Source organism: Bubalus kerabau, chromosome 3 (assembly GCF_029407905.1).
Source record: "Bubalus kerabau isolate K-KA32 ecotype Philippines breed swamp buffalo chromosome 3, PCC_UOA_SB_1v2, whole genome shotgun sequence".
Classification (NCBI taxonomy): domain Eukaryota; kingdom Metazoa; phylum Chordata; class Mammalia; order Artiodactyla; family Bovidae; genus Bubalus; species Bubalus kerabau.
The window spans coordinates 54,544,676-54,571,840 of record NC_073626.1 but is presented as its reverse complement, the minus strand read 5'-3'; the positions used below and the strand labels follow the sequence as shown (position 1 = coordinate 54,571,840).

At 40.2% G+C, this 27,165-nt stretch overlaps 1 protein-coding gene across 6 annotated transcripts in view; it reads left to right on the top strand.

Moving 5' to 3' along the window:
* HERC2 (HECT and RLD domain containing E3 ubiquitin protein ligase 2) overlaps positions 1-27,165 on the top strand; it is a 238,564-nt gene that overhangs the window by 66,234 nt on the left and 145,165 nt on the right. For all 6 annotated transcript variants that reach the window (XM_055571827.1, XM_055571826.1, XM_055571828.1 and 3 more), the window contains 7 exons: positions 2,887-3,087; positions 6,088-6,316; positions 6,422-6,546; positions 18,672-18,850; positions 22,861-23,045; positions 24,538-24,693; positions 25,391-25,576. In XM_055571827.1, coding sequence (XP_055427802.1) covers positions 2,887-3,087; positions 6,088-6,316; positions 6,422-6,546; positions 18,672-18,850; positions 22,861-23,045; positions 24,538-24,693; positions 25,391-25,576 — 1,261 coding nt within the window. The remainder of the gene's footprint in view (positions 1-2,886; positions 3,088-6,087; positions 6,317-6,421; positions 6,547-18,671; positions 18,851-22,860; positions 23,046-24,537; positions 24,694-25,390; positions 25,577-27,165) is intronic.

Genomic DNA, 27,165 nt, shown 5'->3' with positions numbered 1-27,165 from the left:
CAACTCTTGCATCCATACATGACTACTGGAAAAACCATAGCTTTGACTATATGGTCCTTTGAAGCAAAGTGATGTCTTTGCTTTTTAATATGCTGCCTAGGTTTCTTATAGCTTTTCTTCCAAGGAACAAGCATCTTTGAATTTCATGGCTGCAGTTACTGCCCCCAGTGATTTTGGAGCCCAAGAAAATAAAATCTGTCACTGTTCCTTTTTTTAAATTTCCCATCTCTTTGTCATGAAGTAATGGGACCGGATGCGATAATCTTAGTTTTTTGAATATTGAGTTTTAAGCCATTTTTTTTTCCTCCCCTCTTTGACCTTTTTCAAGAGGTTCTTTAATTCCTGTTCTGTTTCTACTGTTAGAGTGGTATCATCTGCATATTTGAAGTTCTTGATATTTCTCCCGGCAATCTTGAATCTAGCTTGTAATTCATTCACCCCACATTTTGCATGATGTACTCTGCATATAAGTTAAGTAGGCAGGGTGACAGTATACAGGCTTGACATACTCCTTTCCAAATTTGGAACCAGTCCATTGTTCCATGTCCAGTTCTAACTGTTGCTTCTTGACCTGCATAAGGGTTTCTCAGAAAACAGGTATATTCCCATCTCTTTAAGAATTTTCTAGTTAGTTGTGAATGTTGTGACCCACACAGTCAAAGGGTTTAGTGTAGTCAGTGAAGCAAAAGTAGATGTTTTCTGGAATTCCCTTGCTTTTTCTATGATCCAACAAATGTTGGCAGTTCGATCTCTGGTCCCTCTTCCTTTTCTAAACCCAGTCACTACATCTGGAAGTTTTCAGTTCATGTACTTTTGAAGCCTTGCTTGAAGAATTTTGATCATTATCTTGCTTGAATGTGAAATAAGCACAATTGTATGGTAGTTTGAACATTCTTTGGTATTGCCTTTCTTTGGGATTGAAATGATAATTGACCTTTTGCAGTTCTGTGGCCATTGCTGAGTTTTCCAAACTTGCTGGCATATTGAGTGCAGCACTTCAACAGCATCATCATTTAGGATTTTAAACAGCTAGAATACCATCACCTCCACTAGCTTTGTTGGTAGTAATGCTTCCTCAGGCCCACTTGACTTCAGCTTCAGGATGTTCTCCTCTACGTGAATGACCATAATCGTGGTTATCCATGTCATTAAGGCCTTTCTTATATACTTCTGCGTATTCTTCTCACCTTTTCTTAAACTCTTCTGCTTCTATTTAATCCTTATGCTTTCTATCCTTTACTGTGTCCATCTTTGCATTAAATATTCCCTTGATTATCTCCAAATGTCTTGAAGAGATCTCTGGTCTTTCCTATCCTATTCTATTGTTTTCCTATATTTCTTTACATTGTTCACATAAGAATGCTTTCGTATCTGTCCTTATTATTGTCTAGAACTCTGCATTCAGTTGGATATATCTTTCTCTTTCTCCTTTGACTTTTGCTTCTCTTTCCTCAGCTATTTGTAAAGACTCCTCACACATGCACTTTACCTCCTTGCATTTCTTTTGGGATGATTTTGATCAGTGCCTCCTATACAACGTTATAAACCTCTGTCCATAGTTCTTCAGGCACTCTTCCTACCAGATCTAATCTCTTGAGGCTATTTGTCACATCTACCGTACAGTCGTAACAGATTTGATTTAGGTCATGCCTGAATGGCATTTTCCCTACATTCTTCAATTTAAGCCTGAATTTTGCAATCAGGAGCTCATGGTCTGAATCACAGTCAGGTCCAGGTCTGGTTTTTTCTGACTACAGAGATTTTCCATCGTGAGGTGCAAAGGATATGATCAATTTTGTTTCAGTATTGACCTGACATGGTGATGTCCATGTTTGGAGTCATCTCTTGTGTTATTGGAAGAGGGTGTTTGCTTTGACTAGTGTGTTTTCTTGACACAGAAGTCTGTTAGCCTTTGCCCTGCTTCATGTTAATACTCCAAGGCCAAATGTGCCTATTGTTCCAGGTATCTGTTGACTTCCAGCTTTTGCATTCCAATTTTCTATGATGAAAAGGACATCTTTTTTTTTTTTTCCTTCGGTGTTCTAGAAGGTCTTGTGGAACTTTATGGGACTGTTCAACTTCGGCTTCTTCGGCATTAGTGGTTGGGGCATAGATTCAAATGACTGGGATGTTGAATAGGTTTGCCTTAGAAATGAACGGAGATCATTTTGTTGCTTTTGAGATTCCACCCAGATACTGCATTTCAGACTCTTTGGTTGACTGTGAGGCCTACTCCATTTCTTCTAAGGGATTCTTTCTACATGGTCATCTGAATTGAATTCACTCATTCCCATCCATTTTAGTTTTCTGATTCCTAAAATGCCTGTGTTCATTCTTGCCATTTCCTGCTTGATCACTTCTAATTTACCTTGATGCATGAACCTAAGATTCCAGGTTCCTAAAGTCACTCCCCATCCCTTTACTAAGCCACCTTTTAGCTTTATATTTAAGGTAAATTTCTTGTAGATACTGTATAGTTAGGTTTTGGTTTTGCTGTATCCTAATGATCTCTTTCTGTTTTTATGTTCAGACCCTTGTCTATCCTTTATTAATTTTTTTGTTTGCTTTCTTCTTTTTGTTCCTTTATTGTTTCATGACTTCTTTGGGGTTATTTGAATAGATTTTAGTTTTCAGTTTTACTCAGTTGCTTAATTTTGGTAGCAAACAGAGTTTTGAAAACAAGATGGAGTACTGAATTGAGAGGAAATTGGAAGCTGTTAGTATGTGAATTAGATAACTGAAAACGCTTGCGCCTTTGGAACAGCTAGAGGGATGAAAAAGTAGTAATTTAGGGCATCTTTGTCATTCCTAATGGTGAATCTCTTGTGGAACAGGCTGATAACTGAATGTGTAGATTCATTTTAGATTCTTGTGTTTCTTCCATAGAGTTTTGCTTGGTCTTCCTGTTCTGAGTGGTCCATTGGCCTTCGTGTCCCTTTTGTGGTGGACATCTGCTCAATGACTTTTGAGCAGTTAGATCTCCTACTTCGGCAAGTGAGTGAGGGGATGGATGGCACTGCTGACTGGCCCCCACCTCAAGAGAAAGAGTGTATGACTGTGGCAACACTCAATCTTCTACGACTTCAGGTATTAATGCTTTTTCTTTCCTTTTCCCCATTATATAAGTGTCTTAGGTATTTATAATGATGTTTATGCAGATTACAGGGCATGGGGTTTAGCCTGTTAAATGAACTACTACTGAAAATTTTGGAGTGTCTTAAAGTAAGATTGTGATGGAGTATAATGTTTATGAGGCTTAAAAAAATCAATCTGATTATTTTGTGTTTATCCTGTAAGTCAGTCTCTGCATGCAGGTAAGAATATATATATTGATTGTGTTATTACGGCTGAATTCAGCTTGTTGGCATTCATCAGGCAGTCAGTCTTGAATTTATGGTTACTGTGTGTAAAGAAGTAACTGATTGTGACAGTAGATGATCAGCTGGATGTGGTTGCCAGTCTCTCCTCTGGACTGAGAGGAGAACTTCATTCGGGAAGTTCTGCTTCCTCCGGTAGTACCTCCACTTCCTCACAGGAGACGTTAAGGATAAATGTCAGTGTAAGAAAAGCTACACTTACAATACCATATGTAAAATAGATAGCCAAGGGGAATTTGCTGGGAATTTGCTGTGTGTCTCAGGAGACTCAAACAGGGGCTCTGTGTCAATCTAGAGTTGGGATGGGGCAGAGGTGGGAGGGAGGTTCAACAGGGAGGGGATATGTGTATACCTGTGGCTGATTCATGTTGAGGTTTGACAGAAAACAGCAAAATTCTGTAAAGCAATTATCCTTCAATAAAAAAATAAAGCTACAAAATTTTTTTCCTTAACTTTTTTAAAAAGTAAAACTGTAACTAAAATCTTTGATCATGTTTTTCTTTGTAATAAAACGCCTATGACTTAATGTCAAGAGAACAATATTTCTGAGCAAAATAATTTTCCTCCTTTATAATGTGAGGGTTTCTATGTGACCCATCATGTCCCCTTTTTGTTCTCTCCCCTTTTTGTCTTGGCTTTCAAAAAGCAGGAAAGTGAATGTAACTTTTAATTGCAACATGGAATTAGCAGGTTAGAAATTGCCTCCCTTCCCCAGGAGTCTTTTACAGAAGCTCCTTCACAAGCGCACCTGTGGTGTGGTGTCCTTCTTTTCCTGTTGCTTCCCATGGTCTTCAGTGACTCCATTGCTTTTGCCAGAGCTGTGGAGAAAGGCCTTGTACAGGTCCTAGGCTTGGTTCCACTTAGGGCATATGTGCCTAATGCTGTGTTTTCCCATTGCTTTGTTTTGTCTTTCAAGGTCTTTTAGTCCTGTCTTTTAAAAAATTAACTCACATAGCTTAATTCGTAAAAAGAATTCAGTTTGAGAGTATTTATTCAATATGTGGATTTAATCTTTTATATTTGTGATTACTGATGTTTTGTGTAAGTTTGTTCATCATTTTATTATCTTTTGATCAAGTTTCTCAAATTTTTTCCTTTCAGATCCCTTTAATTGTTCCTAAGTTTTGAAATTTTGATTTCTGGACATTACTTATATTATAGAAAATTTTAACTATTTGTGAATTTTCCAACATGTTAAGTTAATCAGTATTTCTCTTCCTGAAAAATATAGGGGTTATAGAATGCCTTAAACCTAAATGTCTCTTTCCACCATTAGTATTTGAATTATTTGGTAGTCTGTTACATTGACTCCAGGGACTTTTTGTGTGTGTGTGCAGCCAATTGCAATATATAAGATACATTCTGATTTTAGGGTTGTTAAAACATGAAAGAAAATACCTCCTAGAATTTGTGAAATATAATTATTTTTAAACTTTCCTTCAATTAATTATTATAATTTTGAGAGGTCATACTTAACTCTGATATGTAGTCCTTTTTTTTTTTTTTTTTTAAATCATTTTGCTATTGTTACTTATATCACCTCTCTCATGGATATCTCCTTCAATAAGTTTCTTCATTAAGATCTGTGAGTTATAACGTCTGAAAAACTTTATTAGCTTCAACATCTCTTGAGATAATTTAATGAGGCTTAATTTTTTAGGTTGTATGTTGTTTTATCAGCTGCTGCTGCTGCTAAGTCGCTTCAGTCATGTCCGACTCTGTGCGACCCCATAGACGGCAGCCCATCATATTCCCCGTCCCTGGGATTCTCCAGGCAAGAACACTGGAGTGGGTTGCCATGAAGATTTTCTACTGTCTTCTGACCTTGTTGCCAGTGAGAAATCATTACTGGTGCAGTTGTTGTTTCTTTGTAGTTAATTTGTCTTTCCCTTTGGTGACTTTTTGGATTTTTGCCCTTGTTTTGTGATTTTAATACATTATGTCTAGGATTTATTCTTAGCTTTGGACATGTCCTCAGAGGGCAGTTTTATACTTTTGTCTGTGAGATTCCATAGAGTTCCTCCGGCTCTAGATGAGTTTTGGTGTTCAATTCTTGATTTGTGATATCCATACTTAGATTGGTATAACTTTGATTTCACATCTGCTTGTAAGGCAGGCTGAGTCTCTGATTTCCTGTGGGTTCTCTGTGCCCAAAGCTTTGTGTGCATAGTGTGTTGCCCCCCAGGTCCTGGCTGACTGACAGGCAGCTCCTGTTCAGTGGGCCTTCCTGTGTCTCAAAAGGCTTTGGTGTGCTCTCAGAGCCCAGAACCCCTTAGCTCCTGTTGTGTATGTGTCTGTGTGAGTCCTGGTTTGGCTCTTGAGGCATTTCCGTATGTACCCTCAGCTTGACTCTCTACTCTTCTAATACTTTTTTGATTGTATTATAGTCCTTATTTCTATGGTACAGGTGGTTGAGAGTGGGGTGGAGGTGCTGTTTCCACAGGGTTTAACGAGTTTGTTGATATTGAGCTTTTCTGTATATGTACTTATAGTTAGGTTTAAAAAATTCCTCTTATAAAAATACTTTACCTCAGATTCTCAATTACTATGGATAAACATTTTTTAGTCTAGTTAAAAAATACCTATACTGGAAGTTTGTCCTTTACTATTTGAATAAAACTCAATTTGAGGTATTATTTCATCTTTAATAAAAATTTGAAAAGTGTTCATTTTAAGGGCTTCTGAGTGAAATTGTTTTTCTCCTTTTCAGTTGCATGCTGCCATTAGTCACCAGGTGGACCCAGAATTCCTTGGTCTAGGTCTGGGCAGCGTCCTCCTCAACAGCCTGAAGCAGACCGTGGTGGCTCTGGCCAGCAGTGCGGGCGTGTTGAGTACTGTGCAGGCGGCTGCCCAGGCTGTGTTGCAGAGCGGATGGTCAGTGCTGCTGCCTACTGCTGAGGAACGGGCACGGGCACTCTCTGCTCTCCTACCCTGTGCAGGTGGGCTTGGGCCAGGAACAGGGGTGGTGTGGGGCTGGCACAGGAGGAGTGCTGGCAGGGGATGGTGCTTACCACACGCTGGCGAAAACACTTGCCCTTTTCCAGTTTCAGGTAATGAAGTTAACATAAGTCCAGGTCGTCAATTCATGATTGATCTTCTCGTGGGCAGCTTAATGGCTGATGGAGGCTTAGAATCAGCCTTAAATGCAGCTATTACTGCAGAAATCCAGGTATGGTCCTAGGAATATGTGTGTGTGCACGTGTGTGTATAAGCTGATGGAAGTGATTTTACTTACCAGTGAGCTGAGATTGAAACTTTGCCAGAATTAAAAAAACTTTGAAACATAAGACTTTTAGTAACATCTAAATATTTCTGCAATTAAAACTTTTCTAGTAGTTTAAAGGAACTGAGTTATTAAGTATGATAAAATATACCCACTTTGTGTCTATTTATTAATAAGGGAATTTGACAGGTACCCCAATCATAATATAAATCATTGCCATCACCCCAGAAAGTGCCTTTGTGCATGTTAAGTTAGCATACTTTCCTGCCTCTCTCAGAAGATGTTGGCCAGTTTGGGGGACTTCATTAGTTAAGGGACTTCCAGTGGTTAAGAATCTGCCTGCCAATGCAGGGGACCTGAGTTCAATCCCTGGTGCAGGAAGATTCCACATGCAGAGGGATAACTAAACCTGGGCACCCCAACTACTGAGTGGCCTAACTACCAAAGCTGGTGCGCTCCGTAACAAGAGAAGCCACTGCACTCAGAAGCCCACACACTGCAACGGGAGAGTAGTCCTGCTTGTCACAACTAGAGAAAGCACGTGTACAGCAACAAAGACCAGTGCAGCCAACACTAAATCAGTAAATAAGTAAAAATTAAAAAAAAATTTTTTTGCCAGTTTTGATTTTCACATAAATGATATCATACAATATGTACTGATTTGTGTTAGCTTTATTTTGCCTTGATAATGATTTTTAGATTCAGATATGTTGGATGCATTATTAAATTTTGCTATTGAGAAGTGCTTCCTTGTGTGATTATGGCACTATTGATGTATCCATTCTCCTGTTGGTAGACATATGATGATTTTTGATTCTTAGAGCTGCTGTGATCATGCTGTGTACAAGTCCTGTAGTGAACACTTTTTTTTTCTTTTGGGTAAACACTCTGAATTAGAATTTGCTGGATCCTAGGGTGAGTGTATGCAATTTCCCAACGTGATTGTGCCATTTATTGCACATTTAAACAGCCAGTATGCGAGTTCTAGCCCTCTCTTGACCTCATTAACATGAGGCATGTCAGTCTTTTTTTAAAGACTGTAGCTATTCTGGGAGTAGGGTGGGGTGTTAATTTGTATTTGCATGTGCATACTTGTCATTCATAGCTACTTTTGTTGCTCTTGTTGTCATAATAGTTTTCAATTTAAAAACTTACACTGATAAAATCGGATGATGTGAGTGTATTAAAACTGTTTTGAAAATATACCTACTTTGCTTAAATTGAAAAAAATTAGAAGCAGTCAAACAGTAGGGTGGGGTGTTAATTTGTATTTGCATGTGCATATTTGTCATTCATAGCTACTTTTGTTGCTCTTGTCATAATAGTTTTCAATTTAAAAACTTACACTGATAAAATCAGATGATGTGAGTGTATTAAAAGTGTTTTGAAAATATACCTACTTTGCTTAAATTGAAAAAAATTAGAAGCAGTCAACATGTAATGATGTTAGTAGCAAGTATGATGCACTGTGTGCCTTTTCTCCCTCAGATGCTGTGCTGTGTACTTTACTTTCATTTTCTCTTTTAACTTTGTCAGCCATGTTGATGTCGACAAAAAAAAAAATCAGTGGATCTAAAAAAGGGATAGAAAATTTTATTCAGGCCAAATATAGGATTATACCCCAGGAACAGCATCTCAGAAATTTCTGAGAACTATTGCGCCCATTACAAGTCAAGGCACAGTTATATAAGTTTTTTGAGGTAGAGGGCTGTACATTAAATGATGTTATTATTGACAGTTTACACAGTCCAGATCTAAGCCTCCTCATGGCCTCTTAGAAAATCAAGAATGAGGGTTTTCTTTTAAGCTATTACGTGTTGATCCTGGTAGAATGTTTCTCTTTGGTTGAGCAGGTATATCTGCTGATGAGGAGGTTTAGTTCATGCATAATGTAAATACACAGGGGCTTCCCTGGTGGCTCAGACAGTAAAGTGTCTGCCTGCAATGCGGGAGACCCAGGTTCGATCCCTGGGCTGGGAAAATCCCCTGGAGAAGAAAATGGCAACCCACTCCAGTACACTTACCTGGAAAATCCCATGGACATAGTAGTCTGGAAAGCTACAGTCCATGGGGTTGCAAAGATTTGCACACGGCTGAGTGACTTCACTTTTACTAATGTGAATACAACATGCACAGCGAGGAGAGAAAGGCCATAGGACAGAGAAAATTTTTCTGTTTAAATTTTTCTTGTATTACCAGAAAATGTGATTTTTTTTCACTAGTGGAAAAAGTTGTCTTAAAATTTCATCTTAAAGGCATGGACACAGAAGTATTACAGAAGTTAATAGTGGTGCTAAGGTGTCATGACTAGTGAGTGGCAGTTTGTTGATTCTAGGCTGCTTCCTTCTCTTGCTGAGTCTCCTGTGGCTCAGTGTAACAGCTCACCTGATGGGAGCTGTGATATGTGGACTAGACTCAAGCAGTGTTTTCAGAGCCCGTTAATTTAGTAAGCATATGTTTATTTTGTGCTTCCTGCTGGAGAGTGGAACCTTGGAAGGGAAAGAGAGGCTATAGAGTATACAGCTGCTGATCCCTAGATAATAATTAAGGTTCATAAAAAAATAGCCAAAAGGCCATTTGTTTTAAGACAAAAATACTTTGAAGCTACAGAAAGGCATAAATTAAAAACCTCATCATGTGGGATTAATCATTGTTAATTTTTTTTGTGTGTAGTCGTCCAGGCTTTCAAAAATGCAAATATTTACTAACAGTAGTAATTATAATATTAGAATTGGTCTTAGTGGCTAGTATCTTTTTCACTCATCAGGTTGCCATGTCATCTATATTGAACACCCTTCTGCTATGTCCATTTGTTCTGTTGGCTTTGGGGAAGTCTGTCGTAAGGAAAAGGACTAACGTTTCTTTTTTTAAAAACAGTTTCTTATTGTTGACCATTTAGGTTTTAGATATTTTTACTACTATAAATATTAATTCTACTTCCAAAGAAGGGTAGTGCCAAAGAATGTTCAGACTACCGTATGGTTGTGCTCATTTCACATGTTAGTACAGTTATGCTCAAAATTCTTCAAGTGAGGCTTCAACAGTATGTGAACTGAGAACTTCCAGATGTACTAGCTGGGTTTAGAAAAGGCAGAGGAAGCAGACAGCAAATTGCTAACGTTGATCGGATCACAGAAAAAGCAAGGAAGTCCCCCCCACCCCAAATCTGCTTCTGTTTCATTGACTATGAGAAAGCCTTTGTATGGATCACAACAAACTGGAAAATTCTTAGAGATGGGAATACCGGACCACCTTACCTGTCTCCTCAGAAACCTTTATGCAGAAGGTTATCAAGAACCTTTATCAAGAAGCAACAGTTAGGAACAACGGACTGGTTCCAAATTCGGAAAGGAGTAACATCAAGGCTGTATATTGTCACCCTGCTTATTTAACCTATATGCAGAGTACGTCATGCGAAATGCCGGGCTGGATGAAGTGCAAGCTGGAATCAAGATTGCCAGGAGAAATATCAACAACTTCAGATATGCAGATAATACCACTTTAATGGCAGAAAGTGAAGAGGAACTAAAGAGCCTCTTGATGAGGGTAAAAGATCAGAGTGAAAAAGCTGGCTTGAAACTCAGCTTTCAAAAAAAGAAGCCAGTCCCATCACATCATGGCAAATAGATGGGGAAGGAGTGGAAGCAGTGACAGACTGCTTTTTTCTTGGATTCCAAAGTCACTGCAAACAATGACTACAACCATGAAAGAAAAGATACTTGCTCTTTGGAAGGAAAGCTGTGACAAACCTAGATGGCATATTAAAAAGCAGAAACATCCCTTTGCTGGCAAAGGTTTGTCTAGTCAAAGCTATGTTTTTTTCTGGTAGTTATGTACAGATATGAGAGTTGTATCATAAAGAAGGCTTCACACCAAAGTGATGCTTTTGAATTGTGGTGTTGGAGAAGAATCTGGAGAGTCCCTTGGACTGCAGGGAGATTAAGCTAGTCAGTCCTAAAGTAAATCAACCTTGAAATATTAATTGGAAGCCCTGATGCTGAAATTGAAGCTCCAGTAATTCGGCCACCAGATGTGAAGAGGCAACTCATTGGAAAACATTCCCTTGCTGGAAAAGATTGAAGGCAAAAGGAGAAGGGAGCGGCAGAGGAATAGATGGTTGATGGCATCACCAACTCAACGGACATGAACTTGAACAAACTCTGGGAAATAGTGATGGACAAAGAAGCCTGGTATGCTGCAGTCCATGGGTTGGAAAGAGTCGGACATGACTTAGCAACTGAACAACAACATTACTATAAGTAATTTTTAATTATATTCTTAAAGATTATAAGTTATTGGCTTTAAGAATGATAATTAGGAAAAAGATGGTAAAGATGGCAGAGTAGAAGGATGTGTGTTCATCTTCTGCAAGAACTCCAAAGTTGCAACTCACTGCTGAACAAACATTAACAGGAGACTGTTGGATCCCACCAAAAAAAGATACCCCACATCCAACAGCAAAGGAGAAGGCCCAATAAGACGGTAGGAAAGGCAGAGTTGCGTTTAGAATCAAACCCCATACCGGCCAGACATACTCAGAGGGCTCAAACAAAACTTTGTGCACACCAGGACCCAGGGACCCCACAGAGACAGCCAGACCTGCCTTTGATTGTTGGAGTGTCTCCTGTGGAGGCATGGGTCAACAGTAGCCTGCCGTGGGGACAGGGGCTCTGGCTGCAGCAGACCTAGGAGGCACGGTGTGTAGCATAAGTCCTCTTGAGGAGGTCACCATTAGCCTCACCATAGAGCCACCGAGCAGTCGACCCACAAACTGGAGAACAATTACACCAAAGACGTTCTTGCACTGTTACAAAAGTTCAAGGGCCCACAACAGATTTCCCAACCTGGGATTCCGGCAAAGGGACTGAGAACCCGAAGGAATTTGACTTTGGAGGCCAGGGGATTTGATTACAGAACTTCATAGGACTGGGGAAACAGGCTCTTGGAGAGGGCACAAGCAAAACCTTGTGCACCAGGACCCAGGAGAAAGAAGCAGTGCCCCCACCAGAGACTGAGCCAGACTTTGCCTGTAACAGTCCTGGCATGGGGTAAGGCACACTGAATGTGACAGTCCTGGGCGCTGCAGCATACTAACATAATATCTTTTGAAGAAGGCTGCCATTACCCATACCATATTTTGGCCTCAGACCAAACTACAGGGAAGGAAGACAGCCCCACCCATCAACAGAAAAATGGATTAAAGATTTACTGAGCATGGCCCCACCCATCAGACAGCCAGCCCCTCCCATCAGGAAGCTTCCAAAAGCCTCTTATCCTTATCCATCAGAGGGCAGACAGAATGAAAACCACAATTGCAGAAATCTAACCAAACTGATCTCTGGTGGCTTAGACAGTAGAGCATCTGCCTACAATGCCAGAGACCTGGGTTCAGTCCCTGGGTCAGGAAGATCCTCTGGAGAAGGCAATGGCACCCCACTCCAGTACTCTTGCCTGGAAAATCCCATGGATGGAGAAGCGTGGTAGGCTGCAGTCCACGGGGTTGCAAAGAGTTGGACACGATTGAGCGACTTCACTTTAACTTTCAACCAAACTGATCACATGGGTCACAAACTTGTCTAACCTAATGAAACTAAGAGCCATGCCGAGCCATGCTGTCTAGGGCCACCCAAGATGGATTGGGTCCACTGGATGGGTCCACAAACCATGGTCCACTGGAGAAGGGAATAGGAAACTACTTCAGTATTCTTGCCTTGAGAACCCATGAACAGTATGAAAAGGTAACAAAATATGACAGTGAAAGATGAACTTCCCAGGTCAGTACGTGTTCAGTCTGCTACTGGAGAAGAGTAGAGAAATAACTCCACAAAGAATGAAGAGATGGAGCCAAAGAGAAGACAACGCCCAGGGGTGGCTGTGACTGGTGATGGAAGTAAAGTTCGATGCTGTAAAGAACAATATTGCATAGGAACCTGGAATGTTAGGTCCACGAATCAAGTTAGACTGAAAGAGGTCAAACAGGAGATGGCAAGAGTGAACATTGACATTTTAGGAATCAGCGAAGTAAAATGGACTGGCATGGGTGAATTTAACTCAGATGACCATTATATTTACTCTTGTGGGCAAGAATCTCTTAGAAGAAATGGAGTAGCCCTTGTAGTCAACAAGAGTCCAAAATGCAGTACTTGGGTGCAGTCTTGAAAACGACGGACTGATCTCTGTTCATTTCCAAGGCAAACCATTCAACATCACAGTAATCCAAGCCTATGAGCTGACTAGTAATGCTGAAGAAGATGAAGTTGAACGATTCTATGATGACCTACAAGACCTTCTAGTTCAGTTCAGTTCAGTTGCTCAGTCCTGTCTGACACTTTGCGACCACATGAATCGCAGCACGCCAGGCCTCGCTGTCCATCACCATCTCCCGGAGTTCACTCAGACTCAAGTCCATTGAGTCCATGATACCATCCAGCCATCTCATCCTCTGTCATCCCCTTCTCCTCCTGCCCCCAATCCCTCCCAGCATCAGAGTCTTTTCCAATGAATCAACTCTTCGCATGAGGTGGCCAAAGTACTGGAGTTTCAGCTTTAGCATCAGTCCTTGCAAAGAACACCCAGGGCTGATCTCCTTCAGAATGGACTGGTTGGATCTCTTTGCAGTCCAAGGGACTCTCAAGAGTCTTCTCCAACACCACAGTTCAAAAGCATCAATTTTTCGGCTCTCAGCTTTTTTCACAGTCCAACTCTCACATCCATACATGACCACTGGAAAAACCATAGCCTTGACTAGATGGACCTTTGTTGGCAAAGTAATGTCTCTGCTTTTCAATATGCTATCTAGGTTGGTCATAACTTTTCTTCCAAGGAGTACAGAATGATCTCTGTTTGTTTCCAAGGCAAACCATTCAATATCACAGTAGTCCAAGTCTATGCCCCAACCAGTAACGCTGAAGAAGCTGAAGTTGAACGGTTCTATGAAGATCTACAAGACCTTTTAGAACTAACACCCCAAAAAGATGCCCTTTTCATTATAGGGGACTGGAATGCAAAAGTAGGAAGTCAAGAAACACCTGGAGTAACAGGCAAATTTGGCCTTGGAATATGGAATGAAGCAGGTTTAAGACTAATAGAATTTTGCCAAGAGAACGCACTGGTCATAGCAAACACCCTGTTCCAACAACACAAGAGAAGACTCTACACATGGACATCACCAGATGGTCAACACTGAAATCAGATTTGATTATATTCTTTGCAGCCAAAGATGGAGAAGCTCTATACAGTCAGCAAAAAGAAGACTGGGAGCTGACTGTGGCTCAGATCATGAACTCCTTATTGCCAAATTCAGACTTAAATTGAAGAAAGTAGGGAAAACCACTAGACCATTCAGGTATGACCTAAATCAAATCCCTTATGATTATACAGTGGAAGTGAGAAATAGATTTAAGGGACTAGATCTGATAGAGTGCCTGATGAACTGTGGACAGAGGTTCGTGACATTGTACAGGAAACAGGGATCAAGACCATCTCCATGGAAAAGAAATGCAAAAAAGCAAAATGGCTGTCTGGGGAGGCCTTAAAAATAGCTGTGAAAAGAAGAGAAGTGAGAAGCAAAGGAGAAAAGGAAAGATATAAGCATCTGAATGAGTAGTTCCAAAGAATAGCAAGAAGAGATAAGAAAGCCTTCCTCAGCAATCAATGCAAAGAAATAGAGGAAAACAACAGACCTTCTAGAACTAACACCAAAAAAAGATGTCCTTTTCATCATAGAGGATTGGAATGCAAAGGTAGAACCTCAAGAGATACCTGGAGTAACAGGTATGTTTGGCCTCGGAGTACAGAATGAAGCAGGGCAACGGCTAACAGAGTTTTGCCAGGAGAACATAGGGGTCATAGCAAACTCCCTCTTCCAACAGCACAACTGATGACTCTACAAATGGACATCACCAGATGGTCAACACCGAAATCAGATTGATTCTATTCTTTGCAGCCGAAGATGGAGAAGCTCTATGCAGTCAGCAACAACAAAACTGGGAGCTGAGTGGCTCAGATCATGAACTCCTTATTGCAAAATTCAGACTTAGATTGGAAAAAGTAGGGAAAACCACTATACCATTCAGATATGACCTAAATCAAATCCCTTACAATTAAACAGGGGAAGTGACAAATAGACTCAAAGGATTAGTTCTGATAGAGTCCTTGAAGAACTATGGACGGACGTTTATAACATTGTACAGGAGGTGGTGAACAAAGCCATCTCCAAGAAAAAGAAATGAAAAAAGGCAAAGTGGTTGTCTGTGGAGGCCTTACAAATAGCTGAGAAAAGAAGAGAAGCAAAAGGCAAAGGAGAAAAGGAAAGATATACCTATCTGAATGCAGAGTTCCAAAGAATAGCAAGGAGAGATAAGAAAGCCTAAGTGATCAGTGCAAAAAAATAGAAGAAAGCAATAGAATGGGAAAGACTAGATATCTCTTCAAGAAAATTAGAGATACCAAGGGAACAGTTCATGCAAAGATGGGCACAATAAAGGACAGAAACGGTATGGACCTAACAGAAGCAGAAGACATTAAGAAGAGGTGGCAAGAATACATAGACAAACTATCCAAAAAAGATCTTAATGACCCAGATAATCATGATGGTGTGTTCACTCACCTAGAGCCATACATCCTGGAATGTGAAGTGAAGTGGGCCTTAGGAAGCATCACTAGGACAAAGCTAGTGGAGGTGATGGAATTCCAGCTGAGCTATTTCAAATCCTAAATGATGATCTGTTGAAGTATTGCACTCAATATGCCAGCAAATTTGGAAAACTCGGCAGTGGCCACAGGACTGGAAAAGGTCACTTTTCATTTCATTCCCAAAGAAAGGCAATGCTAAAGAATGTTCAGACTCCCACACAATTGCACTCATCTCACATGCTAGTAAAGTAATGCTCAAAATTCTCCAAGGTAGTCTTCAACAGTACATGAACCGAGAACTTTCAGATGTTCAATCTGGATTTAGAAAAGGCAGAGGAACCAGAGAGGAAGTTGCCAACATTCGTTGGATCATAGAAAAAGCAAGACGTTCCAGAAAAACATCTACTTGTGCTTCATTCACTGCCTCAAGTCTTTGTCTATGTGCATCACAACAAACTGTGGAAAATTCTTAAAGAGATGGGAATATCAGACCACCTTACCTGCATCCTGAGGAATCTGTATGCAGGTCAAGAAGCAACGGTTAACAGAAAACAGCAAAATTCTCTAAAGCAATTATCCTTCAATTAAAAAATAAAAAGAAAAGAAGCAACAGTGAGATCTGACATGGAACAATAGACTGGTTCCAAGTTGGGAAAGGAGTACGTCAAGGCTGCATATTGTTACCTTGCTTATTTAACTTATATGCAGAGTACATCATGCAAAATGCTGGGCTGGATGAAGCACAAGCTGAAATCAAGATTGCTGGGAGAAATATCAATAACCTCAAAGATGCAGATGACATCACCCTTATGGAAGAAAGCGAAGAGGAACTAAAGAGCCTCTTGATGAAAGTGAAAGAGGAGAGTGGAAAAGCTGGCTTAAAACTCAACATTCAGAAATTCAAGATCATGGCATCCAGTCCCATCAGTTTATGGCAAATAGATGGGAAACAATGGAAACAGTGACAGCCTTTACTTTCTTGGACTCCAAAATCACTGCAAATGGTGACTGCAGCCTTGAAATTGAAAGACACTTTCTCTTTGGAAGAAAAGCTATGACAAACCTAGACAGCATATTAAAAAGCAGAGACAGCCCTTTGCTGACAAAGGTCTGTCTAGTCAAAGCTATGGTTTTTCCAGTAGTCACGTATGGATGTGAGATTTGGACCATAATGAAGGCTGAGTGCCGATGAATTGATGCTTTTTAACTGTGGTGTTGCAGATAACTCTTTGAGAGTCCCTTGCACTGCAAGGAGATCAAACCAGTCAATCCTAAAGGAAATCAGTCCTGAATATTCATTGGAAGTACTGACGCTGAAGCCGAAGCTCCCAACAATTTGGCCACTTGATGCAAAGAACTGAATCATTAGAAAAGACCCTGATACTTAGAAAGTTTGAAGGCAGGAGGAGAATGGGCTGATAGAGGATGAGATGGTTGGATGACATCACGGACTCAATGGATACTATTTTGAACAAGCTCCGGAGTTGGTGATACACGGGCAGGCCTGGTGTGCTGCAGTCCATGGTGTCGCAAAGAGTTGGTCATCACTGAGCAACTGAACTGAACTGATTAGGAAAAAGTTTTAGTAATAAAATTTGGTCAAAAGCACACACAGTTTTAAGCTTTCCAGCCCATGTCGCCTTCTTACCTTAATTGTGGGTGGCACAGTTCTAGTCCAGCCACTTCTCAGGATGGAGTGGACTGTTGTGTTTAGACTTATTCTGGTGTTCACTGTTAGAAAATAAAGACCACAAGGAAAGAAGTTGTATGCTTTTTTTGCAGTAAATTTGACTGCTAGAGGAATGCTTGGTATATAGTACATCCTCAGGAACATTGGTTGCATTTGACTGACAAAAGATACCTCCTTCAGAGCTTGTTTAAAATAATAACTTATTGAGTTCTACTTCACCTAGTATAAAATTCAGTTTTTTAAAGTGATTTTTTTTTTTGTATATTTGAAGAATTTTTCAGCCATTGTCACTAATGTCTAATTTCCTGACTTATCTCACTCCAGAAAGAAAGTTTGTGCTCCTTAATCATTTCTGCCCATTCCCCACTCCTTGCAGCCACTGACTACCACTAATCCACTTTATGTTTGTAAAGATTTCTCTGTTTTGGACACTTCATATAAGTGAATTTGCACAGTGTGTGGCTTTTTGTATTTGGCTCTTTCCAGTTAACAGTGTTGTCAGAGTTCAGTGAGGTTGTGACCTTCATATTGTACTTAATTTTTTTAAATTGCTAGACAGTATTCTCTTGTATGGATATAGCACATTTTGTTTACCTGTTTATCAGCTGATGGACATTTAGATTGTTCCCTCTCTTAAGTTATTATGAATAATGCTGTTATGAATATTTGTGTGTAGGTTTTTTTGTGGACATATGTGTTTATTCCTTATGGGCATATGCCTTGGAGTAGAGTTGCTGAGTTTTATGGTAACTCTGTGTGTAATGTTTCGAGGTATAGCCAGAGTGTTTTCTTAAGTGACGGTACCATTTTACATGCCCAGTAACATTGTATGTCAGTTCCAGTTTCTCCATATCCTTGCTAGTGCTTGCTGTTAATACTATTCATCTTTTTTGTTCTACTGTCCTGACAGATGTGAAATTCCCTGATGACTAATGATGTAGAATATCTTTTCATGTGCTCATTAGCTATTTATATATCTTCTTTGAAGATATTTCCATTCATTTTTTGCTTACTTTACAACTGGGTAATTTATCTTTTAATTTTTGAGTTGTAAGAATTCTTTCTCTATTTTTTAGGTCCCATGTCAGATACAGAACTTGTGGATATATCCTCTCATTCAGTGGTTTATTGCTTCATGTTTACAAAGCAGATAGATTCTGCCTAGGTGATCACATTGGGTGTTGTGAGGGCCAGTAGCAGGAATAAAGATTCTAAGAGCTTCACAGACGCTGGAGAGCATTTGCACTGGCAGCCTGGACGTTGGGTTTGTAGGACAAATTGTCTGTTTACAAACAGAGCAGCTGCTGCTGCTGCTGCTGTTAAGTCGCTTCAGTCGTGTCCGACTCTGTGCGACCCCATAGACGGCAGCCCACCAGGCTCCCCCGTCCCTGGAATTCTCCAGGCAAGAACACTGGAGTGGGGTGCCATTGCCTTCTCCGATGCATGAATGTGAAAAGTGAAAGTGAAGTAGCTCGGTCGTGTCCAACTCTTGGCGATCCCATGGACTGCAGCTTACCAAGCTCCTCCATCCATGGGGTTTTCCAGGCACGAGTACTGGACTGGGGTGCCACTGCCGTCTCCGACAGAGCAGCTGAGCAGTGTGATTTTCAGTGGTTGGCTGTGAGCCAGTGTCCCCGGGTGCGTGGGTCAGCACTCAGCTAGGCTGTGGGGTCCAGGCTCAGCCCACGGTGCCTCCATGCCTGCCTCTAAGATTACTGGTAACCAGTTTGTACTTCATGAATTACAGGATATTGAAGCCAAAAAAGAAGCACAGAAGGAAAAAGAAATTGATGAACAGGAAGCAAATGCCTCGACATTTCATAGAAGTAGGACTCCGTTGGATAAAGATCTTATTAATACGGGAATCTATGAATCTTCTGGAAAACAGTGCTTGCCTCTGGTTCAGCTTATTCAACAGCTTCTTAGGTAAATAGTATTAGATGTATTTTAATAGAATTATTGATTTTCATAATAAGATAGATTGAGTGCTGGGGACTCAAAAATGTCTTCAGTTGTTGAGGAAATACTCCAAAAAGTACCTCGGAGAAGAGACTTTAGAGCAGACTCTTAAATATAGGTGAAATGAGAGGTGTATGAAGTAGAGATTCCAAAGGTTTTCACACAAGAGAAAATTGGAGTGTGTGATAAGTGTAGGGTGAGATTCTTATCTTTATTAGTAAGTAGGTAGATACAAATGAAAATCATCATGGTAAGATTTTTTTTTATAGTTGGTTGTGTCATTGGCCATTCTGTCTATCATAGATTTAATATATTTATTTCTAAGACAACTTTTAAAAGCTGAACTAAGTAAAATAATAGTGAGCATTATATTTGAAGGACTTAATCAGAAGGAGGTAAGATTCAGTGAGAATCAGAATATGAACAGAGACTAACATAGATAAGGGCTGAAGTAGTTACTCACTGTTTGCTGAAAAATGTCAGCCTGTGTCACTGTGCCCTTCAAAAAAAGTGAAAGAGCAGGGTGGTTTCTGAAAGGCATTTGTTAGACAGTGAAAAATTCTTCTCCTTTATGTAACACAACTCCACTCTGGGTAAACCTGGCTCCTGGTTTATTTTTTATATAGAAAGGAAAGTGAGCCCTAGATCCAGAGCAGTGGTGGGTGTGCTTGTGTGGCTTGGCCTGCCCTCCACATGAGGAAACACCAGAGTTTACTAGGCACACTGTGGCTTTTAAAAGAGGATGTTTTATAGCTAATTCCTTTTATAGATTTTAGTAAATGCTAATTAAAAAGCTTTTTCTTATTTTAAAAAATAATCTGATGATGGTTTTTTAAAAATCAATGTTTGTACATTCTAATCTTCAGAATCACAATATGAAATAAAGTGAATTAACTCAGTGTAGTTGGTGGTAATGAAAAGAGCTTGAGAATTTTTCCTGGAAAATTTCAGTTGTGACTGCTTGTGTAAAGTTGGCAGCTGAAACTCTGCCCGGTGTGGTAACTGTGGGAGTAATAACAGTAGTGTTTACATTGCAGAGTTAGTTAAGGATCAAGTGAGAAAATGGTCATTGCTATGCAGAAGTTTTAAAGCAAAAGCATGCAACTCAAGACGTGCTTTTCTGTGTTCTTAACTGCGCCTTCCTTTGCTGAGGAGGCTGTGTCTGGGCCCACTGGTCTCACTGCCAACCAGAGGGCTCCCTGTTCTCCATCCTGTGGTAGGTTACCGTCCTCATGAGAGGCCAGCTCTCTTGCTCTCCTGCCTGTTCAGACCGTCTCTTCCCTTGGTATGTAGAGACCTGTCCCTCTTACCTGCCTGCACCTATGCTATTTAGTCTGGCAGTCATTTGCCACATTGATGTGATGAACGTTTGATATGTGTCCACAATGTAGCCAAGGTACTGAGATTTTATTTTTTATTAATTAAAATTCAAATTAAAAACTTAGACCTGATTCAACTATTAGAAAACTTAGATGTTTGGAATAAGCCTTATGAATTTACCTTTTCATCTCTTCATTTTTATGAGCCTTAAGTGCAGATCAGGTATTTGCAATGAAAATTTAGTTATCTGAATTGAAATGTACAAAATACACAAAATATACAAATGTACAAAATATACAGAATACACAATGGCTTTTGAAGACTTTATGTAAAAAAGAACTAATATAAAACTCTCTGTTTTTTATTGGTTTTACATTGAAATGATAATATTTTAAGTATATGGTAATAAATACATTATTAACACTGATTTTACATGTTTTTTTTACCTTTATTTGTGTGACTGGTAGACATTCTAAATTACATGTGTAAGTCCCTGACAGACGTTTCCTGTTGCACCATGTTCTCTATACCATTCTCACATTGTCTTCTGACCCTTCCTCTTTACTTTCGGTTCCTTTGGCATACAGGCAGGAGTTGGCCCCACAACAAGTTTATAATGAAGATATACCTATTTGGAAAACACAAAACAAAAACTGAGTCATGGAAGTAAATAGTACCTTAAAGTTTTTTCGAAAAGAGAAAAAGAAAAATGCATGAATGACTTTCTCACTAACAGAATGCCTGTGATCTCTGCTGTTTTCATAAGCATAGATAATTTGCCTTTCCTCTTAGAGAGATAGACATTAACATTTATTTCCAACCTTAAGGTTTTGTGACTAAATGAGACTCATGTGTTGACTTGGCTGATGCAGTTGTTGAAAAATAATCTGAAGGTTTACAGTTTGGAGATTTTGGAGACATCTGATGCATTTTATTATTTGGAAAACAGGTTGGAGAAATTGTAGTTTGCCCAACGTAAGCCATGAAACAGATTTCAGAGTAACTCCTACGCTGACAAAGAGCCACAGAAAACCATTTATATTTGGAAATAGAGAGCTATGAAGATTTTTAAGTCAATGAAACTCTGTCAGAATTATACACTTTGACTGTGGTTCTGAATTTTTTATTAGGGAAATAACATTTGTATTGTGTTCTGTTAATATATTTTGCTCCATCATGTATGGCATAAAAGCGAGATTCTAGACTGTTTCTTTTAGTGATATGGTTATCAGGGCAGGTTATCAGGTCAGGTTATCAGGTCATGGAGCAGGAAGATGAGGTGAACCGAAAACAAAGCCCTGAGCACCCACTTGCATTTTGTGTGGCTGGGAGTGCTGAACACAAGCCAGGGTTTCCTGTTGCCTTTTGTTTGCAACCCTGTGTATGTTGTGTGTCTTCTGCTTCTGTCCTCACTCCACGGCTATAGGTAGAGTAGAGTGAGGACAGAATGAGTTCCTGGACTGAGGCCTGGGGGCAGGTATGGTTGTTGGAGGTTATTGTGTAAGAAATCAAAGAAGTGGAGCAGAATGCTTCTCCATGGCCTGGTGTTGTGCAGAGGTTCTGGACTTTTCTGCTCAGTGACCATGCCAGGTGCTCTGGGCTGGAATAGTGCTGGTGTGGTGGGGCTACACTGACCGAAGTTCCCAGCCAGGCTCTGCTTTGGCACTTCTCTTTCTCTGACTTACTTTCTCTTCCTCTTCTCAGGACCGCAGGGCAGGCCTTGTCCGCTTGGTGCTGGGACTGTCTCTGAGTGGTCGGGTCTGATCTGGTGTTCTCCGTGCCTTCTAATCTGCCTTCACACTCACTTGAGTTACCTTCTTGGACACAAAAAGGATAGCACATTTCTTTCAAAACTTGGTGGCTGAGCACTGCAGAATTTATTCCCAGCAGCCTGGCACTCTGTCACCTACAGTGTCCACTGTGTCCACTCCCCTTCTTTGTCTTGACCTCTGTGCCCTTGTTCCTTTGCATTCTGCTCATGGAACATTTACTACTGTTCTAATTATACTTTCTCTTTTCTCCCCAATTACCTACTGATGGTTCATTACTCAGGTTGGATCCTGCAGTTGGTATCAGACCCTCTTCTCCTTTCCTTGTTTCTGTGTTCTTTGAGCACCTTTTAACTGTGACGTTTTTTATTTGTACCCACTTTAGTCTTCCTTCTTGTACTTTCTGAGCCCTGGGTATCCCTCACATGGCCCACTCTGGTGCTTAATTGAGTAGATCTGAAGGTAGACTTGTGAGGCAGATGCAGAAATGCGAGTGGATCTTATCTTTAAGAATAGTGTCACATTTGTATTTGAAATGCAGCTTTGGATAAAAAATTATATAACAGTTACTTTTCCTTCCAAAGGTTTATAGAGGAGTTTTCTATTATTTTGGACTATTCCATGCAACTCCTTAGGAGCACATTTGTAAGGCAAGGGGTATCATTCTACCTTAGAGTGTCTTCTGCGTGCCTCTGCTTAGTTTTGAATGAGGTATGCTTATTGCACATACACCTGACGCACATTGGGAAGGAAGCCAGCCACAGGTCACGTGGGTGTATGGTCTTTATTTCTGATTTTAATTTATGTTGTGATTTTTTTTTACATCCCTCCCCCCTTTAAAGACAAACATAACTTGCTTAATTTTGCAATTCTCTTTCTCTTGCATAGAAACATTGCTTCTCAGACAGTAGCCCGATTGAAAGATGTTGCCCGTCGGATATCATCATGTCTAGACTTTGAGCAACATAGTCGTGAAAGATCTGCTTCATTGGATTTGTTGCTGCGTTTTCAGCGCTTACTTATCAGTAAACTTTATCCAGGAGAAAGTGTTGGTCAGACTTCAGAAATTTCTAGTAAGTTACTTTAAGTGTTAAAGTGTCTTGTATATATTTTGACTTTTTTATTTAGGCTTTTTGACATACCTATTCTGCATGGCCTACATGTGTAGGTTTTATACTATTGGATGTACCAATTTTGGAGGACTTTATTTTGCATCTCCTTTTTTTTTTGGACAGATATTTCTGTTTTAAACTCATCAGTATTTTTATTTCATTGTGTTAACATTTAAATTCCTTAGAGATGAGAAATAGCATCCTTTATGTTCAGGTTAGGAGAAGGCAATGGCACCCCACTCCAGTACTCTTGCCTGGAAAATCCCATGGGCAGAGGAGCCTGGTAGGCTGCATTCCATGGGGTCGCTAAGAGTCGGACACGACTGAGCAACTTCCCTTTCACTTTTCACTTTCATGCATTGGAGAAGGAAATGGCAAGCCACTCCAGTGTTCTTGCCTGGAGAATCCCAGGGTTGGGGGAGCCTGGTGGGCTGCCGTCTGTGGGGTCGCACAGAGTCAGACACGAATGAAGCGACTTAGCAGCAGGAGCAGTCTTATAGAAGGTCTATTAGACTTATTCCACATGTTAGTTACAGACTGTTAGAGACTGACATAATATGGGAACAGAATTGTGACCTAATATTTGTATGTCACCCTGGTAAGCTAGATGAGTGTAGTAGGAGAAATGCATCATCGTTGGAGGAAGAGAATCTCAGTTACAGCTTTAGCTTATTAGCTGCTGGATATAGGACAAAGTCTCCTGGGAGTTGTTGATTCCTCACGTACCAGACTTAGGATGAGACTTGAGGGTGCCAGTGAGAATTAGGATGATATGTAAGAAAGAGCTCAGTTCTGTGTACAGTGTAGAGTAGAGCACTTTGCACAAACTCAAGAGGAGTGGTTGGGTCTTTATGGGATAGTTCTGTGCCAGGGATGGAAGGGTCTGCTACTTTTTTTAGTGTTTTTATAGCTGGTGTATTCTAACACAACTTGATTACTTCCTAAAAATAGTTAGGCACCTGTAGAAGATGGAAAATTTCAGGTTGAAATCAGTGAACTATTTCAGTCTGAAAGAGGTGTCATAAACTCACAAGGACTATTAAGAGTCATGTAGCAGGAAAAGTTGAAGCAGGAAAAGTTGAAGATTTTTTTATGACATCAAAAACAGCGTAACTGTTCATTGAGAGTAATTTTCAGGCCTTAAGATTTGGACTTGAAAAACAAGTATATTGCGTGTAAGGTTTTAGAACTCTTAAGCCAGAACTTTGGTTTAGTGTTTTTAAACATTGTGTAGTTCAGTGTTTAAAAATTGATATATCCAAACTCACTGTTTTTCAAATTACATGCTGTAAAAGGAGCCAAGGACTAAGTAAGGGTTAATAACCACTCCTGTTTGAAAAAATTATTATAGATAAAAGATGTAATAGATAAAGATAGAATAGTGAAGCAATGAAGTTTATTTACAAGGTAAATTTTGATAGTGCAAATGAAATTCTCTACATCTCCCCTCCAGGTCCTGAACTGATGGGGGTCGGGTCCTTGCTGAAGAAGTACACAGCCCTTCTGTGCACACACATTGGAGACATACTGCCTGTGGCAGCCAGCATTGCTTCCACCAGCTGGCGGCACTTTGCAGAGGTGGCCTGCATTGTGGAAGGGGACTTCACTGGTACTTACCTTGTTTCCTAAATGTCGGCATGTATTTATTTTTGGAGATTGATACGATTTAAAATGTATCATTTTGTGATAAACTTGCGTGCCTTTACCTCATAAATCTAGTTCTATAGAGTAGACTACATGTCTAGTACTGTAGACGGCTATATCTAGTCCTAGTCTTTAACCTTTTGCTTTTTTAGTTGCAATTCTAGAGTTAAGCAACCTGGTGTAAATAGAATTGCTGCTTTAGAGTCATACCACCGTTATTAGCACTTCAATAATGAAATAAATGGTAATTGTCTAATTTTATTTCAGCAACATAAGAATTAGTTGCCCCTTTAAGGACCTTAATATTTTTTCAAGTTAATTCTATGACAGTAGATTATTATGATGGAGTGCTTTTTTTCTGACGATTAACTTAGTTGAAAACACTTAGTTTTTCTGAATAAAAAACTCTGGCTACTCCTTTTGTGTTGAAATGGTGTTTTCAAAAAGTATTTTTATAACTCAAAGGGTTCTGTTTGATACCTATGTTTGTTTCTTTCAAAATGAAAGATAAAATAATCCTGTAGAGTATACTGAAGGACAAGTGTTCTTATCTTGTGATTTATCAGGATTTAAACATAGCCCAAGCTTGTAAAGTGATTTTATAAAATAAAGACTTTTGTTTTAAGTCTTATACCTTTTTTTCTTTTTCTTTTTAAATATAGGTATTCTCCTTCCAGAACTAGTAGTGTCTATAGTGCTTCTGCTCAGTAAAAATGCTGGTCTCATGCAGGAGGCTGGAGCTGTCCCACTACTAGGTGGCTTGTTAGAACATCTGGATCGGTTCAACCACCTGGCACCAGGAAAGGAGAGGGATGACCTTGAAGAGTTAGCCTGGCCTGGCATCATGGGTATGGCATCTTCACTTAAGGACTTGCACTGGGGAAAGTTTTGTCCTAGTCTGCTCTTTCATTTGAAAGACTAATTTGACAAAGGAACACCAGTTATTGCCATTTTCACTGATTGTAGTGTGGAGAAGGAGGTGGCAACCCACTCCAGTATTCTTGCCTGGAGAGTCTCTTGGACAGAGGAGCCTGGCAGGCTGTGGTCCATGGGTCCGCAGAGTCAGACACGACTGAAGTGACTGAGCACTTTGATGGTAGTGTGCTGAGGTCCAGCCCCGGCTGATCCAGGGTATTCGAAGGGGAGACAGAGTAGGCGACCTATTTATTTATTTATTTATAAAAGATATAAAGAGTAATAGAATGAGGATAGCTCAGTAGGAAAATTCAGTGGAGAAAAGAAGCTGAGTAGCTTGGTTTACGCGGAAAATCAGTATAACCCGTGACACCAGGTTAGCTCTGACCACGGAGGCCACAGGCACCCTCTCGAATAGCGGAAGGTGCCCCACCTTAGACACCTTCTCGAGTGGGTCTTAGAAGCCCAGGCAAATAAATGGTCGCAGAGGATATCCACGCTCCAGATGGATACTCAGCTGAAGGTTGAGGGGAAGAATGACATGGGGAGACCAAGCGTTGGTGAGCAAGGCCCGTAGCTTTATTTTCAACAGGGGTTTTTATACCCTAAGTTACACATAGAGGATAATAGGGGATGCAAAGTCAGCAGTCTTTGATCCTTATCAAAAACCAGGGTTTCTTTCCTGCAAATTTATCGTATACAAATGGTTTAGGTGATTTACATCATCTTCTGGCCAGAAGGCCTATTAACATTTTATGACTCTTGACAAGGACTTATCAACAAAGACTTATTTTCTCTAAGAGTAATTATTTTAAGGTTTGGTGCCATCTTCCGAAGATAAAATTACATTCCTATAGGGCGGATGTGTAATGGGTTTACAACAAAGGAAAGAATTTATTACCTTAAGGGTCTAAAGTTACTAACACCAAGGCCACTACTTATTTTTTCTGTATACCAACTAATTAATTAATACACATTCAAGGATACAATTTAGGGGATGTGGAAACTTGGCAACAAACATTGGCTCATCAATGAAATCTTTTACTAGTTTTATTTCTGACAGTTTCTAACTCTCTGAGAGGCTCTAAGCTATTTGAATATCTTAAGCTTCCCATGCCTCTCGAGGCTGGGAGACTGTAAACAATCGAATGCATAGCTGTAGGTGTCCCGGTAAACTTGTCAGGCAAGTTAGTTAGCCATCTGAGGGGGTTGGATTTAAACACTCTTAATTGCCCAGGAACTTTATTAATTGGAGCTGTAAGTTAGCTCTTTGACAGAGAAAGCGAGATGGTGGTGGGGGACAGCCCCCAGTAAAGTCAGAGGTGAGAGCACAAAGCAATAAAGTAGGCAGACTCTGGTTTTTTGGGGGTAGATGCTCGAGAATATCCGGGGGCACTCCCGAAGCTCGATCCCGCCTTTGCGTATGCCGAGCCTCCTTCCTCATGACCTTTGTCACGAGTGGAATGTCTCTCGCCGGCTCCCGGCAGTAGTGTAAGTGGAAAACAAAGATAATCCACATCAG